A 21,931-nucleotide genomic window follows, 5' to 3' on the forward strand; every position below is an offset into this window, starting at 1 on the left:
ACGCTGGTGAGGCTGCATTGATGGGTGCTGGTGAGGCTGCATTGATGGGCGCTGGTGAGGCTGCATTGATGAGCGCTGGTGAGGCTGCTTTGATGGGTGCTGGTGAGGCTGCATTCATGGGCGCTGGTGAGGCTGCATTCATGGGCGCTGGTGAGGCTGCATTGATGGACACTGGTGAAGCTGCTTTGATGAGCACTGGTGAGGCTGCATTGATGGGCACTGGTGAAGCTGCTTTGATGAGCACTGGTGAGGCTGCATTTAATGGGCGCTGCTGAGGCTGCATTTGATTGGCGCTGCTGGGGCTGCATTTGATGGGCACTGGTGGGCTGCATTTGATGGGTGCTTCATTAAAAAGGTGGGGTATACATGGGCAGGCAAAGGGGGTGAAGTCAGGGGTGGAGCCGGGGGGGGGGGTGTCGGCAAAATGAGGTTTCGTCTAGGGTGTTGAAAATCCTTGCACCAGCCCTGCTGGCTTCACTACCTATTATATCACTAACCTAGTAAAAGCATGCAGCCAGTGAAGTCTGAACTCCTATTGCATGTAGTTACAGAAGGCTATCAATGACTGACCCGGTGGATGCCATGATGGACAGCATAGGTTGTTAGAGACCACATTTCAGGTTGTGCGTCATATTTAATACAGGTCATGTATGGACAATCCAGGGTAGCTGGTGATGGCCCCTCGTGATGAACTTACAGAGTACCTGCAGGTCTCGTTCACAAGGACGCGGGTGGAAAAGGTCTCGTTGTGGGCTTCAATGTGTAGGGTTCGCTCTTTCCAGTTCAAGGTGTTCTTCTGGATGAAGTAGACAAATTCTACCCCGGCAATCTGCGGAGGAGAGCAGAACCCGTCATCAGAAATACAGCTTGGAATGTGCTTATTAAAGAAGAACCCCCACTATGGAAAACATGGGAAACTAGAAATCCACCCCCCCCCCCCAATCCTCCAGCCCAAAGTGCCTGAAACACAGCAATTACAGTGATACGCAACACAAGCTGATTGGTTGAGAGTGCAGGACCTCCCACTCTCAGTCTGATTTCTGCCATGATTGTGAAAAAATGATATAAAGATAGATCTCAGTCAGCTTCTTATATGTCTTATGCCCGTACACACGATCGAACTGTCCGGCGTAATTGGTCCGGCAAACAATCCACCGGACTTTATAACGAACGGACTTGGCCACACACGGACACTCCGAAAGTCTGGCAATTTCTAACGCGATGGCGTACAGCACGTACGACGGGACTAGAAAAAGGAAGTTCAATAGCCAGTAGCCAATAGCTTCCTTCTCGTACTTGCTTCAGAGCATGCGTCATTCTTAAGGCCCATACACACGATCAGACTTTTTGATAACAAACATGCAAATTAGCTGTTTTGGAGCAACATCTGAGTGTGTGTACGCTCCATCGGACAAACTTTTTTGGTTTTCATGGGACTTTTGTTGGCTGTGCGAACAGACAAACTTTCTGGCAACAAAAGTCAGATGGAGCAAAGTCTGATCGTGTGTATAGAAAACCATAGGACTTTTGTACAAAGTACAAACAGGCATGCTCAGAACCAATGCAAAAGATCAGACAACAATACAGAAGTTGACCAAAGGAGGCGGTAAAGAGCAGAAAAACCACATGATTTGGTGAAAGTTGGCTGAAAAAGTCCTGCTGTGTGTATGCAATACAAGTTCAGGGCCGACGCCCTTTGTACAAAAATCCAAGGGAAAGTTTGTACAAAGTCCTATTGTGTGTATGAGGCTTAAGTCCACCAGACTTTACGATGAAAAAGTCCGCTGGAGCCCACACGCGATCGAATTGTCCGGCGTACTGTGGTCCGGCGGACTCGCAATTTGATCGTGTGTACGCGGCATTAGATATTCAAACTGCCAAAAAGATTGATTCTGCTCCTGTCTTCCAGAGGGGTTTTGGGTGTTCCTGTCCACATATCTGCATTCCAGCTTCTTCTGTTACATTTTTTTTTATGTTTAAACAGGTGTTTTTTATTGAACATTATTGCAGAGATTACAATCATAGTAGAAAGCACCGAACATTCAAGAAGTGCTTCACCATAGTCATAACAGTACATAAATAAATATTTCTTCATCGCAATAGACAATAGGTATCAAAGCCAAGCAAAGTTACATCATAGACATTTCATCCATTTCAACAGTACTCCAAAGTTCCTAATTACATGTGCCAGCCTCTTGCAACCACCTATCCCAGATTTTATAGTATTTAGCTGGGCATCCCCTATTTTTATATATGAATTTTTTATATGGGAGTGTTAGATTAACTTCCCGTTTCCAATCTTCTACCTTGGGTGGAAGGGATCTCATCCACTGTCTAGCTATCACTTTTCTAGCGGAAAACAAGGTTTCTTGTAAGAAAGTTTTGGTGAATTTATCCAGTACTTCAGGAAATATCCCTAGGAGACAGGGTTTGGGGTCAAGGGCTAAGGGTGAACCCATGACGTCATGTAGAAAGGACACTACTTGTTTCTCCTGTTACATTTTTCATATCATGTGCAGACCAAGAAAATCAGTGCAGGAAGAGTGGGAACCCCTCCTACTGGGCACAGCAGATGTGCAGACCCAGGAACTCCGGGCAGGGATGGTGGGAGCCTCTCATAATGGTCACAGCAGGTGTACAGACCCAGAAACTTAGTTCAGGGATGGTGGGAACCCCTCAAAATGGGCACAGGAGCTGTGCAGACTTAGGAACTCAGGGCAGGGATGGTGAGAGCTCCTCATAATGGGCAAAGCAGGCACGCAGACCCGGGAACTTATGAAAGGGATGGTGGGAGCAGCTCATGTGCAGACCCAGGACTTAAAGAAGGGGATGGTGGTAGACCCTCATAATTGGTACAGCAAGAGTACAGACCCAGAAATGTAGTACAGGGATGGTGGGAGCCCCTCTTAAAGGGAAAAAGTAGGTATACAGACCCAGGAATGATGGGACAGACCTAGGAACTTAGCATAGCATGGTGGGAGCCCCTTATATTAGACACAGCAAGTGTGCACACCTGGAAATCCATGGTGGAAGACCCTTATAATGAGCACAGCAGGTGTGAAGCCCACAGGAACTCAGCGCAGGGGGGAACCCCTCATAATAAGCACAGCAGGTGTAGACCTGGGACCTTAGTGCAGGGATAGTGGGAACCCATCATATTGGGTATAGTAGATGTGTTGACGAAACTCAATGCAGGGTGGGCAGGAACCCTTCATAATAGACACAGTAGGTGTGCTGACCTAGGAACTTAGGGTAAGGATGGTGGGAGCCCCTTATAATGGGCACAGCAGACATGCAGACCTAGGACTTAAAGAAGGAGATGGTGGTAGACCCTCAAAATTGGTACAGCAAGTCTACAGACAGAGTCTTAGTGCAGGGATGGTGGGGATCCCTCATAATGGGCATAGGAGGTGTGTAGACCCAGGAACTTAGGGCAGGGATGGTAGGAGCCCCTTATAATGGGCACAGGAGGTGTGTAGACCCAGGAACTTAGGGCAGGGATGGTAGGAGCCCCTTATAATGGGCACAGGAGGTGTGTAGACCCAGAAACTTAGGGCAGGGATGGTGGGAGCCCCTCATAATGAGCACAGCAGGCGTGCAGACGAGAGAACTTTTGAAATGGATGGTGTGTGACCCTCTTCTAATGGGCACAGCAGGTGTGAAGATCCAGGAAATAAAGAAGGGGCTGGTGGTAGACCCTCATAATGGGCACAGCAACTGTGAAGACCCAAGAACTCAGAGCACGATTGGTGGGAGACCCTCATAATGGGCACAGCAGGTGCTCAGACTCCCTATTGAATGCCTCTGAGACGCAATTCACTGCAAACCGTGTTTTTAGGGCTGCTGTTCATATAAATGAGCCCTTATAAAAGGCCACATGCACTCACAGCAATCAGAAATTATAAGTAGTATAAGCAGAAAATAACCTTTTTCAGGAGGCGGGGAGCATCGACGTTGAGCTTACAGCTGCGTTCCACCATGTGCAATGAGCCGTCTTCACTTCGGTGTTCATATAGGAGATCACTGCCCAGGAACACCGGGATGAGTGGGCAGGTGGGGAACCTCTTCTCATACGCCTGCAGGGTGAAAAAGGTCATAAATTGACAAGCTTTTTGTAGAACAAAAGCCTACATATATATATATATATATATATATATATATATATATATATATATATATATATATATATATATATATATATATATATATATATAAATAAAATAAAATGCTAAAATGCTATAATATTATAACTAAAATAGAAAAACAACCTGCTATACCAAAATGCCAAAAGTCACACAAGCAGGAAATTACATTTCTAGGGGCCGTTCTGTTTACAGCAGGAAAGGTAATTGTTGGTAACATTCAGTTACATGCGTTGTGATTGTATATTATTATTATTTTTTTATTTGCTAATTTTTTTCCCCACAAAAGTGGAGTTACCCTTTAAGTGTATTAGGCATTATAAGAGCATAACAAACAATTTTCATTGAATGTGTACTGTTTTTCGCGAAAAATCAGATACAAAATATTGCGCATTATCCAGTGGCGGCTGGGTGTTGTTTTTTTTTGGGGGGGAGGGGGGCGGCGAAACAACCACCCATCCCCCCGAGTGGCACCCACCCCCCTGCTGTTTGCTGGTGAGTCCGGCACCTACCCCATCATGTTGGGTAGCAAGCACCGTGGTGCAGCCGCTCGGCTCTGAGTTTCAGCCAATCGAGTAATCGTGTCCAAAAACCGCTTCCTGATTAGCCGGGAGGAGGATCAGTGTTACAACAGTGAATATTGATTTGCTGTTGTAACACACCTGGGTGGGCTTGGAGTGCACTCCCTGCGACCCGAGCCCACCCTATATTGAAGCCTATCAGAGCCTCTGACTCTAATCAGTGCTTCAAAAAAACAGCCCCTCCCCATTGGAATCCATGCGCCCGTGTCCTAAATACATGGATAGGGGCGGTGCCAATGGAGGGGGGGGCGGTGCCCTTCCCACCCTTCTTCCCCAATGGACGGGCCACCCCTGGCATGATCTGAAACAAACAGCAACAAAAAAAGCCTTTGTCTTACAAGAATTTTTGCACAATTAGTACAATTCTAGGTTTTGACCTGCTGTGAAACACTGAGGAAAAGCAGACAATCGTTCGTCTGATTTTCTTATAGTGTGTACTTAGCTGAAAAAGATCCCGCCATTATTCCTCTTTTATATGCACAAGATGTGCCGCAGCTACCCCATGCTCAAGGTAAAGACAAAAAACAAAGGAAAAAAGGGGAAGTGCAACACGGTATGTAATAAAACTCGTTCAATAAAGTGTTTTATTGCGCCATGTATTGCGCTTCCCCTTTTTTCCCTTGTTTTAGGTCTACCCAAAGGCAGTTGCAGTGCGGTAGTGCGACATTTATAGGGTTAAAATAGGTGGTGAGGAACCAAGATATTGCCTCCTCAAAGCCTGTCAAACACAAAGTTTGCCGCACATCTAAACTTAAAGTGTTACTAAACCCAGGAGCCTGCATTTACTATATCTTGTTTCCCACAGTACACAGAACATGGAAATTCAATTATTTTAGTAAATATAAACTGCTAAATACCTTTTCTCATCAGCAGTATATAGCAGTCTTGTCACTTCTATCAGTGTCTGCTTAAAACTTGTAGGAGGAGTTTTCATTCTGCTCTGACTGTCCTATGAGACTACAGGACCCCTGACCCTCTGTCTGGACAGTGCTGATTGACCCTGTGCTGATCACATGCACTCTCCCAAGAAAAAAAAAAAACTTCTCTAGCAATACACACCAAATTGAGCATGTGCAGAGCGACTCCAAAGGCTCTGTTCTATCAGGAGATGGATGGGGGGCAGTGGAAGAAGGGGAGGATCAGAGAAGACAGGATCAAACAGCCTTTTTGCACATTGCTGAGGATTAAACACTTAGGTTCTGCAGTGAGTATAACAAGCATGCTTTACTGCATATACTGTACAGACTGATTTTACTGCTGTGGGTTTAGCAACACTTGAAGCCGGCCATAGATGAGTCGAAAACTGAATGAAAATTCTTGTCCATCATGGAATTGTTCGCTTTTCGCATCATTAGTGTGCTATCTGCGACACGCGATTTCGCAATTGCAATCAAAAGTGCCTGATCCAACATTCTGGAATATTTTATTTTTTATTTTTTTTGAAAAATGAAACAAATTATGGCCCAGACGTATGAACTATTTTCATTTTTTAATCGAAAGAAAGTTTGGTTTTCGACTCGTCTATGGCCTGCTTTACTAAAACTGGATGCAAAATCTGGTGCAGCTCTGCACAGAAGCCAATCAGCTTCCATGTTTTATTGTCAAAGTTTAATTGAACAAGTTGGAGTTAGAAGCCGATTGGCTACCACGCACACCTACGCCGAATTCTGAGCTCTTCAGTTTTAGTAACCCCCCCCCGACCCTGTCACCAATTAAAAAAATTGCAGCCTCCTCTTTTTGAACCTCATAATCTCTCCTCTTTTGGGGGTGTACAGTTACTGTCCAAGCTGGCCCAACTTCTCCCCCACCCTCCAGGGGAATGCTATAGATGTTTGCTGGATTCTGCTGGGCGTGCCAACATCACATTCAAGATGGCGGTGTCCAGAAGCAATCTCAGTGCTTTCGGATGTCTACACAAGGGAAGCTTTCACGGGAAATAATATACATAAAATACATTAAATGTACATATAATCTTATGGGAAGGTTTTTGTTGAAATGATTGGTCTGCGTACAGGGTCTGTTTAATGAGTAAGCTTGATGATCTCATTACAGGTTGCGGTGGAAATCTTTCGTGACATTGCTGATCCGACAGTGAAGGTGTTACTGCCACTGACAATTGTCATTAAACACGACGTGGATAAGCCGCTCTGAGTAATCTGATTTATAGGTCACATCATAGGAAGGTGGGAGGATGACTCAGTGCCAGGATTGACAGCTCTGTTTTGTCATACAAGACAGGTCCTCCTCAACTGTTGAGCTGTGTACCTCGAGGACGAGGGAGGCTTTCTTTATGTGCACACTGTGCATCTATCTATTGTTTATTAAGAATCTTAACAAACAAGAACCAAGACATAAAACATGGAAAGTTTATCCATCTGCCCATTCAACTTCACAAAGGGCAGACAGTGGCTAGACAACTGTCCAACAAAGCCACCCCCAATCAAGGTTCTTTGGGGGGATTTCTCCAGAGGTTGCTACAATGAGCCTAGGAGTCATAGGATTCCTCCAGAGGTTGCTAGGGATTCCTTGAGCAATGAGCAGCTTCTGCCTCTTGGATGAGTAACCACCGACACCGATTATCTTTTTAGCTATCTGTAAGAAGTGGAGTCTTTCAAATGACCACCAATATAAAGAGCAGCATACCCACTGACTGCCAATGTAAGGAGTATTCTTCCCACTGGCCACCAATGTAAGAAGCATTCTTCCTATTGGCCACCAATGTAAGGAGCATTCTTCCTACTGGCCACCAATGTAAGGAGCATTCTTCCTATTGGCCACCAATGTAAGGAGCATTCTTCCTATTGGCCACCAATGTAAGGAGCATTCTTCCCACTGACCACAAATGTAAGGGGCATTCTTCCCACTGACCAACTATGTAAGGAGCATTCTTCCCACTGATCACCAATGTAAGGAGCATTCTTCCCACTGATCACCAATGTAAGGAGCATTCTTCCCACTGACCAACTATGTAAGGAGCATTCTTCCCACTGATCACCAATGTAAGGATCATTCTTCCCACTGACCACCAATGTAAGGAGCATTCTTCCCACTGACCAACTATGTAAGGATCATTCTTCCTACTGGCTACCAATGTAAGGAGCATTCTTCCCACTGACCAACTATGTAAGGGGCATTCTTCCCACTGACCTCCAATGTAAGGGGCATTCTTCCCATTTACCTCTAATGTATAGTTACTGTCTGTGGTGGCCCAACTTCTCCACCACCCTCCAGGGGAATAGATGGTCACTGGATTCTGCTGAGGCTGCCAACATCACATTCAAAATGGCAGCGTCCAGCGGCAATCTCAGTGCTTTCAGATGTCTACACAAGGGAAGCTTTCACGGGAAATATACATAAAATACATATATAATCTTATGGGAAGATTTTTCCACTGACCTCCAATGTAAGGGGCATTCTCCTCACTGATCACTAATGTAAGGGGCATGCTTACAAAAAAAAAGAAAAGCTGTAAAAAAAAAAAAAAATAAATAAAAAAGACTCAATGGACTACTTTTTCTGACATCCTGTTTTTGTGTTTCTGTTTCTTCCTACTGACCTCTTACGTAAGGAGCATTCTTCCCACTGACCACCTACGTAAGGAGCATTTTTCCCACTGACCTCCAATGTAAGGAGCATTCTTCCCACTGACCTCCAATGTAAGGAGCATTCTTCCCTCTGACCACCAATGTAAGGATCATTCTTTCCACTGACCTCCAATGTAAGGACCATTCTTCCCACTGACCTCCAATGTAAGGAGCATTCTTCCCTCTGACCACCAATGTAAGGACCATTCTTCCCACTGACCTCCAATGTAAGGAGCATTCTTCACACTGACCCCCAATGTAAGGATCATTCTTCCCACTGACCTCCAATGTAAGGAGCATTCTTCCCACTGACCTCCAATGTAAGGAGCATTCTTCCCTCTGACCACCAATGTAAGGATCATTCTTCCCACTGATCTCCAATGTAAGGACCATTCTTCCCACTGACCTCCAATGTAAGGAGCATTCTTCACACTGACCACTAATGTAAGGATCATTCTTCCCACTGACCTCCAATGTAAGGACCATTCTTCCCACTGACCTCCAATGTAAGGAGCATTCTTCCCACTGACCTCCAATTTAAAAGAGCATTCTTTCCACTGACCTCCAATGTAAGGCGCATTCTTCCCACTGTCCACCAATGTAAGGAGCATTCTTCCCACTGATCACCAATGTAAGGAGCATTCTTCTTACTGACCACCAATGTAAGGAGCATTTTTCCTACTGACTTAAAATATCAGGAGCATTCTTCCCACTGACCACCAATGTAAGAAGTGATCTTCCCAGTGACCATCACACTAATGTACAGTCAGTTGTAGATAAAGTAATTATTAGTAGGGGTTTCCTGATTTCATAAAGTTATTTCAAGGGTTCCTCCATGTTAGAAAGGATGAGAAAAGCTGGTCTAACCCATAGACATCATGTCGCCCAACTGGCTTATAGTATATCTATAGTAATTAATTTTTTTAATGTTTTGGATAAAAAGATAAAAGTTGCAACCTCTTAGGTTTTCTCCCATCAGGCTGCATTCACACCTGCCTGTTTCCTAAACACGCGTAGGGCAGCTCATTCAAGTGAACAGGCTGCCGTAGAACGCATGTTCCTGCTTGGCTCAGGTGTGAATGCAACATTGAGGAGATTTAACTTTCCAGTTCCAAAGACACAAGGGAAGCAAGACAAAATCTCCCCAGTGATAAGACTTCCTCTCTTAGACCGTTGTTGCTGGAACAAGTGTCCCAATTGGAAGATTTCTACTTTATTCTGGTCAAATGTTAATTTTGGGTTGTCCATCACCTTGTGTCTGGGTGACAATAGTCACTAAGGTATAAAATAAAATGGAGAATCGACCAAGCGAGGACATTGTATAGTGTGAATGGACTCAAAGGGTTGTATTTATAAAAACTTTGCATAGATGTTCATTCATTGAGCGAAACTGAACTTTCTCAGACTATACTCTCTGCAGATCAAATGTGTGAATGTGGAAAATACCACAAAATGGCCACTAGATGGAGTCGAGGAGCATACTTATTTCCTATAGTAGTCAGCACTATTCTAAGATTACAACGGTGCTCGTACAATACAGTACAGTGAAGCCTGGAAGTGTGTTACTGGCAGGATCACCAGGTTAAACAAAAAAAAAAACCTAAAAACAAAATGGGCAGCACAGTGGTGTAGTGGGTAGCACTCTCACCTAGCAGTAAAAAGAGGTTGCTGGTTCAAATCCCAACCGCGACACTACCTGCCTGGAGTTTGCATGTTCTCCCTGTGCCTGTGTGGGTTTCCTCCAGGTACTCCGGTTTCCTCCCACACTCCAAAGACATGCAGGTAGGTTAATTGGCACGAGTGTGTAATGTACAGGGATAGGGACAATTGTAGAAACTCACCCAGGTTGAACTGGATGGACTGGTGTCTTTATTCAACCTTACTATGTAAATAAAGTATAAAAAAAACAATGCAGACACCACATCTAAGGACTGGTAAGTTGCATTATTTTACATGGTTGTTCTTGAGTTTAAAAATACGCGTTAATACGCTTCCATTATGCCATTAAATTAGGCAAGAAACAGGTCTAAATTATATCATGGAAAAAATCTATTATACTATCCAATATTGCAATGAGATGAAGTTTTTTGAGCCCCAATGACAGTATTAGATTACATTGTATCATTTATTATATTTTGTCATATATTATATCGTTACTGTTTTTATTGGGCAGATTATACTTTGTATTGGGGGGTTATTTACAAAAGGCAAATCCACTTTGCACTGCAAGTACACTTGAAATTGCACTGAAAGTGTACATGGAAGTGCAGTCGCTTTAAATCTTAGGGGTAGATCTGAAATTGGTGGAAGCTCTGCTGATTTTGTCATCCAATCATGTACAAGCTAAAATGCTGTTTTTTATTTTCCTTGCATGTCCCCCTCGGATCTACAGCGACTTTACTTCCATGTGCACTTGCAGTGCAAAGTGGATTTTCCTTTAGTACATAACCCCCATTGTGTTGCATATACAGATGTTACAGGGATTTCCTCCCAGGCGCAGAGTTTGTGTCTATTTTGTGTCTTGGGTGTGTGCGTGGTATTCGGGCAGCCTGTGCACGCTGTGTCTTTTATCTTAGCCCGTCAGCATTTTCCTGCTTTGTGTTTCTGTCACTTGCGGCACTATAATTAGATGGCGTGCTCCCTAATGCATCACTTTAAAGTCGCTGTGACAGTCCCCCCCCCCCCCCCCCCATGTGCGTGTCCTACTAAAAATACACAGTTATTGCTCCCGCTCAGATCCACCACACTGGGATCTCGCCTGTCTTGTAACTGGGTCACTTTAATGATAGGCTCACATATTTCTGCTAGGCTCACATATTTCTGCTAGGCTCACATATTTCTACTAGGGTCACACTTTCTGCTAGTTTCAGACTTTTCCACTAGGCTCATACTTTTCTGCTAGGTTCACACTTTTCTGCCAGACTCACGCTTTCTACTAGGTTCACACTTTTCCACTAGGTTCACACTTTTCCACTAGGTTCACACTTTTCCACTAGGTTCACACTTTTCCGCTAGACTCACGCTTTTCTACTAGGTTCACACTTTTCCGCTAGACTCACGCTTTTCTACTAGGTTCACACTTATCCACTAGGTTCACACTTTTCCACTAGGTTCACACTTTCCGCTAAACTCACACTTTTCCGCTAGACTCACTCTTTTCTACTAGGTTCACACTTTTCCACTAGGTTCACACTTTTCCACTAGGTTCACACTTTTCCGCTAGACTCACGCTTTTCTACTAGGTTCACACTTTTCCACTAGGTTCACACTTTTCCACTAGGTTCACACTTTTCCGCTAGGTTCACACTTTTCCGCTAGACTCACGCTTTTCTACTAGGTTCACACTTTTCTACTAGGTTCACACTTTTCCACTAGGTTCACACTTTTCCGCTAGACTCACGCTTTTCTACTAGGTTCACACTTTTCCACTAGGTTCACACTTTTCCACTAGGTTCACACTTTCCGCTACACTCACACTTTTCCGCTAGACTCACTCTTTTCTACTAGGTTCACACTTTTCCACTAGGTTCACACTTTTCCGCTAGACTCAGGCTTTTCTACTAGGTTCACACTTTCCGCTACGCTCACACTTTTCTACTAGACTCACGCTTTTCTACTAGGTTCACACTTTCTGCTAGGTTCAGACTTTCCATTAGGCTCACACTTTTCTGCTAGGCTCACGCTTTTCTGCTAGGCTCATACTTTTCTACTAGGCTCACATTTCCCGTTAGGCTCACACTTTTCTGCTAGGTTCACACTTTCTGCTAGGTTCACACTTTCCGCTAGGTTCACACTTTCCGCTAGGTTCACACTTTCCGCTAGATTCACACTTTCCATTAGGCTCACACTTTTCTGCTAGGCTCACGCTTTTCTACTAGGCTCCCATTTCCTGTTAGGGTCACACTTTTCTACTAGGTTCAAACTTTGCTAGCTTTCCCCCTTCTGCTAGGTGCACACTTTTCCGCTGGGGTGCATAGCAGTAATGCGGTTAATGCACCAAAGAGCACTAAGGCACCCCAGCTCAAAATCACATGCTTTTTAGTGCACAATGCATAGTAGTACGCTACTGCACATTGGAAAAAATGGAACGCATTTTCTTTAACATTTTGGTGCAGCTCACTCCCACTGGGTTTAAATGGCTTGTCTTAAGCATTGTCTTGACCTGCAGAGGCTTTTATATTGATGCCTGTGGAAAATGTAGGGTACTGAAGTTTTGATGCCGTTTCACGGGGGCACTCAATTGTAGAGCTTGACATGTTGGGTATCCATTAGCTCAACTGTATCTTTTATTTTTTTTACCAAAAAATTGGCAAAATATTATAATATGCATGTATGAATGTGAGTTGGGGACCTTAGATTGTAAGCTCCTTGGGGGAAGGGACTGATGTGAATGTACAATGTATATGTAAAGTGCAACGTAAATTGACAACGTTATACAAGTACCTGAAATGAATAAATATATTGTGTTTCTGTGCACTGAAATGCATTTTAGTGTATTCTTTACTGAAAATTTTTAACTCCCACTATTTTATTCTCCGGGAGGGTCTGCTGTCAGAAAATATATAATGCTTGGGGAGGGGGTTTAACTGATCTTCGGGTCTAAAATAATTTTTTTAAACGTGTGCAAAAAAAAAAAAAAAAATTGCTTTGGCGGCAAAAGAGTTAAAGCACCAATCTTTTTTAAAAATCTGGTTTTGAATGGACTTGGGAATATAAATACTTTTATTACTGGCTGTGTTCACTTCATTTACCGAGGGAAATGTATAGGAAAAGTGAGCAACCAAATTGGACAAAAATCAAGCTGATTCTTGCCAACGTTTCTTATTTGTGACCCTGAGCCATCTGAGACAAGTCTGCGGCAGAGACTGAGATGATCATCATAAGAAAATGTACAATTATGAAGTGGTCGGGGGTGCGTTTTAGAGGGAGGAGTTTGAGGGTGAAGCTTCATTATTATAATAAAACAATCTCTTGGCTCATGGCTCCTGTTCAGCATTGCCTTGCTGCGCAAAAGATTTGCGGACGAGCAGTTGCTGCCTGGGCATGACGAAGCAAACATTTATTAAATAAAAACCTGCCAGAGGTTACAGCACCAAGACAAGTTTTTTTTTGCCATCCTCACAGGGCAGATCTGAGTGATAAAAAAAAGGACTATAAATGTCCTCTAAAAGAAGACGTGGCACAGTGACAATTTAGGTCAGCCGGTAATAGCCCATAATGTCCCAGCAGAGAAAGGCGATCTGGATATATAAGACGGGAATAAACTTGTTTTTCCACTAATACAGGTTTCTGTGACAACTGCTCAGCATTCCATCACCCAATTTACATATTTACATGAATTGCCTTGGGCCCCTATGTGCAAGGCTCTGAATTTTCTTACTTAATAAACTATTTAAAGCTCAATTCCAGCCAGGACTAGAAGGAAGGGTTAGAAGGATTAGCCCCTGGGCTATTTTTGGCGTCTGTACCCCTATTGTGGTTACAGGGTTAGTGTTGCAAGAAGGGTTAGTCTAGGGGCGTAAAGCCAGAGCTATGGGGCCTGGGAGGTGGGCTGTAGTGTTAGGGCTATGGGGGAACTGTAGTATTATGACTATAGGGGAGTAGTTATAGGGCTATGGGGGAGTAGTGTTACTGCTATGGGGGTCTGTAGTGTTAGAACTACAATGTTGTAAAAAAGTATTTGCCCCCTTTTGGATTTTTTTTTTTTTGCACATTTGTCACACTTAAATGACTCAGATCAACACATTTTATTATTACACAAAGATAACCCGAGTAAATACAAAATGCAGTATTTAAATGATGGTTTCATTTATTAAGGCTAAAAAGCTGTCCAAACCTGCCTGGCTTTATGTGAAAAAGTAATTGCCCCCTAAACCTAGTAACTGGTTGTGCCACCCATGGCGACAACAACTGCAATCAAGCATTTGCGATAACTGGCAATGAATCTTTCACATTGATGTTGAGCAATTGTGGCCAACTCTTCTTTGCAGAATTGTTTTAATTCAGCCACATTGGAGGGTTTTCCAGCATGAACGGCCTGTGTAAGGTCGAGATACAACATCTCAATTGGATTTAAGTCCGGGCTTTGATGAGGCCACTTCAAAAACCAAAATTTTGCTTTGTTTGAACCATTTGGAGGTGGACTTGCTGTTGTGTTTTGGATCATTGTCCTGCTGCATAACCCAAGTGTACTTGAGCTTGAGGTCACGAATTGATGGCCGGACATTCTCTTTTAGGATTTTCTGGTAGAGCTCAGAATTCATGATTCCATCAATATATGGTAAGTCATCCAGATCCTGAAGCTGCAAAGCAGCCCCAGACCATCATGCTACCACCACCATGTCTGACTGTTGGTATGATGTTCTTGTTACGAAATGCTGTATTCGTTTTATGCCAGATGTAACGGGACGCACACCTTCCAAAAAGTTACATTTTTGTCTCATCAGTCCACAGATTATTTGCCTAAAAGTCTTGGGGATAATCAAGATGTTTTTTGGTAAATGTGAGATGAGCCTTTGTGTTCCTTTTGGTCAGTAGTGGCTTTGGCCTTGGAAGTCTCCCATGGAGGCCATTTTTACCCAGTCTCTTTCTTATTGTTGAATCATGAACACTGATCTTACCTGAGGCAAGTGAGGCCTGCAGTTCTTTAGATGTTCTGGTTTCTTTTATGACCTCCTGGATGAGTAGTCGTGGCGCTCTTGGAGTAGTTTTTGTAGGCCGGCCACTCCTGGGAAAGTTCACTACTGTTCCAGGTTATTTCCATTTGTGGATAATGCCTCTCCCTGTGGTTCACTGGAGTTCCAAAGCCTTAGAAATCGCTTTGAAACCCTTCCTAGACCGACACATGTACATTACTTTGTTTCTAATCTGTTCTTGAATTTTTTTAGACTGTGACATGTGTGTCTTTTTGAGTTCTGTTAGCGTCTTTCACTTTGTCAGACAGCTTCTACTTATGTGATTTCTTGATTCAACAGGTCTGGCAGTAATCAGGCCTGGGTGTGGCAAGTGAAATTTAACTCAGCTGTCCAAACAATTGTGGTTAATCACAGTTCATTCATGATTCAGCATGGGAGGGGGCAATTACTTTTTCACATAGGGCCAGGCAGGTTTTTTCCCTTCATAAATTACATAATAATTTAAAAACAGCATCTTGGATTTACTCGGGTTATCTTTGTGTAATATTAAAATTTGTTTGATCTGAATCATTTAAGTGTGAGAAATATGCAAAAAAAAGAAAAAATCAGGAATGGGGCAAATACTTTTTCACAGCACTGTATATGGGAAGACGGCCTTAAAAAAATTGGTCAACATTTCTTTGATTTTTGAAGACTCTGGGTTTTATTTTCAGCAGTAGTAAATCCTATAGAATAAGTGCAACATAGGAGAATCCGAGAAAAGGAAGGAGGAAGTAATTTTATACAGGCTTCCAAGAGCAGATCCGGGGGGGCACGGAGTGGGGCTGAAGGTGGAAATAAGAGAAGACATAAAGAGACACAACCAGAGTTCCACTTCTAGAGATTTGTGACCTTGAGGTGTGGAATATAAGAGGATCCACGGGGTCAACTGCAATGTGAGCATAGCACAAGCTATGGACAGGTCGGCCTGTACTGGCCACATAGCAGCCAAGACTAGAACTGAGCAGCTTAGCGAGGGGGAGGGGAGGATTACTGAGAGTGCATTTTAAAAAGAAAAAAAAAACAAGCTTTAAAAGCAACTAAGACACTGAAGAATAATTCCCTCTATAATGTGTGATAACATAATAATATTTCTTTCGGGAGAACATGTCTTAATGAATTCATACACTGGACTTGTTGACATTTCCACATCTTATATTATTTCTTTATGTTTAGATACAGATTTTTGCCTTAAAGGAAACATTTATAAAAAAATGTATATTGCATGCACTGTTATTTGATTAACAGTGGCCCTCATCGATAGTTTGGAGGTCTCTAAGCCCTTGTACACACGGTCGGACATTCCGACAACCAAATCCGTCGGATTTTGTCCGAAACTGTTGCATACACACGGTCGGACAAAGTTGTCAGAAAATCTGATCTTTCAGAACGTGATGACGTTATTTCGTTAAGATGGGACTACGTTCAGGCTAGTAGCCAATAGCTTTGATGTAGGAATTTGATCTGAGCATGCGTGGCACTTTGTCCGATCGGAATTCTCTACACATGATCGGAGTATGTCCGATCGGAGCATTTTGTCGGAAAATTTTACCAACAAGTTGGAAAACTTGGTCCGTCAGATACTCCGATGGAAACAGTCCGATGGAGACCACACACAGTCGGATTATCCGACAAAACGGTCCGATCGGACACATTTCCTTCGGAATCTCCGACCGTGTGTACAAGGGCTAATAGTTTGAAACTCCCACAATGCCCTAGGTAGCTCAAGGTCACCTCGTTTTGTCACAAGGTCATGTTGGGAATCTCTGGAGTAATGGTTTTTGTTTTTAATTCATAACACACGTTACTTATTTAATTCCAAATATTAAAGCCCAACTCTGGGCTGGAAGAAGAAAAACCCCCTGCATTGGGTGTCTGCCTTCACATTTCAAGGGTTAAATGTTCGTTATGTCAAGGGGAGATGAAGAGGCTGCATTTCCTACCTTACCCCCCAACTCCAGAGATGCCCTCTTCTCTCTTTGGTAGTCTGGGCTGCAGCCGGTCCTTTGGTGCCATCAGTACAATACAGGGCTATTAATCCTTTGCTGGACGTAGAGGAGGCAAGAGCGAGACTGCGGCCAGGAGAACCTTAGAGAAGGGGCTACAAGGGGACTGGTTGTACCACTAGGTGGAGCCTAGAGTGAGGAATAAGTTAGGAGTGAACGAACACATGGCCCCCGTTCTGGGTGCTCCCGCTAAGATACAGCTTCCTCCAGTCTGGAACCAGGAAGCAGGTATTATAGCTGAGCACCTAAGAAATAGACGACACTAGCTTAGGTGCAAACTGGAACTGCCTTTATTGTAAATTCACACAGAATACTTCAGATCTTCCCAGGAAAGAGTTAGCAGTGGATTCCTCAATAAGACCCCATCCACACTTTGCGTATAGCGGGAACTCGTGTTCCTGCTCACGATTTGGTGCAGGCGATATTCACGCAATTCCGCATGAATAATGAGCTACTCTAGGCTCCTTTGCTGCCCAAAAGAAATTCCCACTTCATTTTGGGCTACAAGCTTCACGACTGCTGCGCAATGCTGTTTCGCAGCAAAATCGCACCATGTTTGGAGTGCTATTTGGAATGAATGGTTCCAAACATGCGTCATTCATTTTTTTGCAGCAACTGCCACACAATTTGGAATCGTAGGCAAAATTGAGTGAACTCTACACCTGCGATTCCAAATCGCCAAGTGTGAGTGTGGCCTATGCGATTAAATCAGCATCTGAAAGTACCTAAGAAACTGGAGGGATTACTGAAGGTATCAAATGTCAGGACATGGAGAGGAACAAGTGACACCGATGTAGGGAAGATTAGCCACAAAGACAGCCAGAGGTGACGTGGCAGAAAAAAAAAAAGAATAAAAAAGCCGTCGCCCAGTAGACAGGTGAGGTGTATGTAAATAAGGATGACTGCTTTGCCTAAACCCTGGATATACGCTCTCCGCAGCATTTGCTTACCTATCGTGCGGGTGAGGAAGATGAAACCGAGCATAACGCACGCTCCAATCTAAGCAATGCCATTCTACCCACTTCCATGCAATTCCAGCAAAATATTCAACCTTGTGAATGTCATCCATCTATCATGTAATTCATTATCAGTATGCTTGTGCAGGCTCTTGAAGTACCATTGGTGAGCAAAATGGTCCTCTGAGTCTTATTCTGTAGACCGCAGTAGATGCTCACTGGATACAACAGACAAATATAAAAAAAAAGTATGTCTGGTAAAAAGGTGGATGATGGCATCCCAGCATTAAAAAAACAACTTGATGTTGTAAAGCGCTGCGCAAACTGTTGGCGCTATATAGTTACATTGTAGGTGAGGTTGAAAAAAGACACAAGTCCATCAAGTCCAACCTATATAAATTCAGTATAATAATTCTAATAAAAAAATAAATAATCATAAATAATAACTTATTATTATTTCATGCCATGTATTTATTACAAATCTTTATATAACCTCCAAGAATTTACGCAGCTCTACACACTGTACATTCCACATTAGTCCCCGTCCTCATGAGCTTATAATCTAAGGGTTGGTTCATACCTACAGGTGCGACCGAATGTAGGCGAATGCCCGCACATTTTTCATGTGTCTCTATGTAGGGCAGCCCATTCGTTTCAATGAGAAATGCAGAAACAAGTCTCTCTTTTCCAAAAACATGCCCCACCAAACCGTATGATGCTGCAGCACCATGTGGCTTGGCGCGCACAAAAACACGAACCTGCAGATGCGTGGAGATGCCATTAATTATGATTGGCACCATTGCATGACTGCTAAATGGCAGCCTGTTTCTCTGCATGTTGCGAATGCACGCATTTTTGCGCATGTTCTCGACATCCAAAGCCCTGAACCTAGCCTCATGTGCATACATACCAAAGCCAAAGTAGACATACTAGAGCCAATTAGTCTACCAGCGTGTCTTTGTAATCCATTAAAATAGGGTGCAGCAGGTAGCAAGAATTCTTACGCATTTTATTATTAAGATTTTTATTACTATATGGGATTTTTATAGCGACAACCGTTTGTGTAGCACTTTACATTTGCATTTGAATACTGGAGATCCGGTGCCCATTGTTTTAGCAGGTATACTCATCAATGAAGAGCGGGGCGTGCACCAAGCGGTGTTTGCAGGCTAGCATGGGCCAAGCTGGTGTGGTACTTCTTATATTAATATATTCAAGGATCTAATTCTAACATAGGGCTTAGTCCTAGAGGTGACCTCTATGTTAGGGCAAAAAGCCCACCAGTAAAAGTAGATTGTACCTGTCAGGAAATTGTTGCCCAAGAATAAAACTTGTTCACAAGAATAAACAGCGGTGGAGCGGCCTGTTTTTTTGACCACTGAATGCTCTATTGTAATGCAATGAATCCCAACAGGACCCACATTCATTGCCAATAGGGTTGCAACAATACAGTTTTTTTTTAGCGGCAAGTACAAGTACCCATACTTTGCAGTGTGATTTGTGTCAATACAAAAAAAATTGGCGCAAATCGCACTGCAAAGAATCGCATGCAATTTCCATATGTGCATAGAAGCGCCATCTCGTGGGCAGTTTAGAACTCACAAAATTCAGCAGAGAGCACGCTGTTCTAGTAAGTAGGTAGAGACAGATTAGAAGTTCAAAGCAGCAATCATTTATTGGATAACTGAACAGACTGATGACATTAGGTAAATCGATCATAAACCCATGCAGGGAGATGGTAGTGTATCAATGAGGCACTGTGGCACACGGGTTCCATAGTTAACTCTGCTGAGCCTGGTAGAATGAATGGCTGCCTCTAACCCTGGAGTTCCGGGAGCGGGCGGTGAGCCAAATGGATGTCGGAACGATGGACAGACAGCGCACCCGAAAATGACAGCTGCCATCGGGGCTCGTCACCGCCGGCCGGGGGAAATGCCAGGAGTGGGTGGAAGTGCTCCACTATGGAGACATTACTGCATAGCCCCCAACTGTCCCTGATTTCCAGGGACTGTCCCTGATTTGGAGCAATGTCCCTCTGTCCCTCTTTCCACCTCATTTGTCCCTCATTTTGGTCTGATCTATATAGATGTATATAAAATGCACTTTTTATCTTTTAAAAAGTGTTTCCCAGTGCTAAACCTTCCATCCAATTTCTAAATTGCTGCATTTGTACATTTTAAAAGCCAATATAAAGGAATAGCAGTGGTTAAAAAAAGCCCTAGTGGATTTAATTAACTTTTTTTTGTTAATTCTCCTTTAAGGGAGTGTGGCAGGTGGTGTGCCCTATGCCTACATACATTTGCTAGTAGGTGTCCCTCGTTCCCAGCTCAAAATGTTGGGAGGTATGACTACTGTGCGGGTGTCAGGGCTGGCCTCAGCCCTTCCTTCTCTGAGCTGGACGATCAGCTGTCGGCTAATTGCCAGCTCCCATCTGTCTCCACAGTTACTCAGCTATTGATGATATCCTGCTCGTCATCCAGTCCAGAGGAGCTCGGCCTTCACCTTGGTCACATCACAAGAAACTATCTCCTGCAATCCTGTTTAAAGACTTGCTTTGCTGACATCCCTTCTGGCTCCAGATCCTGCTTGCTGTTCCACTACTTTGATCCCTGACTTCTGGCTTGGCTGACTGTCCGTTCTGGTTACTGAACTTTGACTATGTTTTTTTACTACGTTTATTCTTTTTACTTTTATTATTAAACAAGTGTGATTTAACTGTACTTCTGTCTTGGTCTGATTTCATGGTTTCTGACAGCGGGCAACCAGTGAGGATGTCCATCCATCCAAAAGTATTGGTTTTGGTATCGGAAGCATTTGGGCGAGTACCGATACTTGCTCTAATGCCTGGTATCGGCACCAATACTGATATCGGTGCATCCCTAATTGCCAACCTAGTAGCTGAGCCATGGACTTGTTATTCTGTTTGGATACAACAGATACTTCAAAAGACTGTGTAGGTATCATAGATCAATAGGTAATGTTACACTTATTATGGTTGGAGAATGTCCAAATGGTGGAATTTTAGGCATAACCGGGCAGAATTTTTCCCAGAAGTGGTGGCACCCCTACCGTCGACATTTAAGCAGAGGCTGGTGTTCAAATCTAACCTTCATGAAAAAAACGTGATAGGTTGTTACGGGCAACACGCAACTTTCATTCTCCATCATCCCCCCCCCCACCATGATATGGAACTTTGCTGATCCCTGCAGGCCACTGAATGACCGATGAAATGAGTCTCCGCTCTTCACTGCAATACGGCAATATACAGGAAAGCTGCAAGTCAATGCAGCATCCTCGGGAGACCTTGTGTAAGCAGAAAACACACTTCCCTGGGGACTGTTCTGGAACAGCTGCTGTTCACAACACAATGTACTGCTGCTGGACGTGAATGAAAGCCTAGGGCTCGAAATATTTCTCAAGAACACCAAGACACAAACATTAGTCTTCTTGAAAGAATATGACGTGATATTAAAGGGGAACGTCAGGCAAACCGCAAAATATGCAAATTAAATGCTTATATGGGAGCTGCTTTACCTGCCGAAGGATTCGAATTTGAATCTTGAATCCATTCCTTACTTAACACAACATCATCACACAGCACAGCCAAATGAGTGACCTGACTTTTCCCCTTGCTGCAGATAAACAATAAAGTTAGGTCACCAGCTCAACAAAGTTAGTAGAGACATATCCCCACAGATTAAAGGCTGTAATTAAAGCAAAATACTGACACAAGGGCGGTGGTCCTTTTTCCAACTCAGTGATTCTGTTTTTGAAAAAAAAATTAAAAAAATTCTGTTGGTGTTATATCTTTCACTTGGATGTTATAAGCTGCATACAGCTGGTTAACAAAAGCTGTGTCTGTCTTCGTTTCACACTGCAAAGCAACAAAATGTGATTATTTTAAAGGGGGTGATTCTTTTCTATACCCGCTATAGATCTTTATATCACTACCAGGGATGTTTTTTAACACAGGGCAAAAGGGGCAGCT

At 43.4% G+C, this 21,931-nt stretch overlaps 1 protein-coding gene across 5 annotated transcripts in view; it reads right to left on the reverse strand.

The window, feature by feature from the left end:
- The window catches only part of SEC14L5 (SEC14 like lipid binding 5), a 149,234-nt gene that overhangs the window by 38,600 nt on the left and 88,703 nt on the right, over positions 1–21,931 (reverse strand). For all 5 annotated transcript variants that reach the window (XM_077449468.1, XM_077449465.1, XM_077449467.1 and 2 more), the window contains 2 exons: positions 3,927–4,076; positions 698–829 (listed from right to left, as the gene is read on the reverse strand). In XM_077449468.1, the coding sequence (XP_077305594.1) occupies positions 698–829; positions 3,927–4,076 (282 nt within the window). The remainder of the gene's footprint in view (positions 1–697; positions 830–3,926; positions 4,077–21,931) is intronic.

The sequence above is a fragment of the Lithobates pipiens genome, unplaced genomic scaffold, assembly GCF_037356315.1.
Source record: "Lithobates pipiens isolate NorthernLeopardFrog02 unplaced genomic scaffold, aLitPip1_a1.2 Scaffold_22, whole genome shotgun sequence".
In the NCBI taxonomy this organism is placed as follows: Eukaryota; Metazoa; Chordata; class Amphibia; order Anura; family Ranidae; genus Lithobates; species Lithobates pipiens.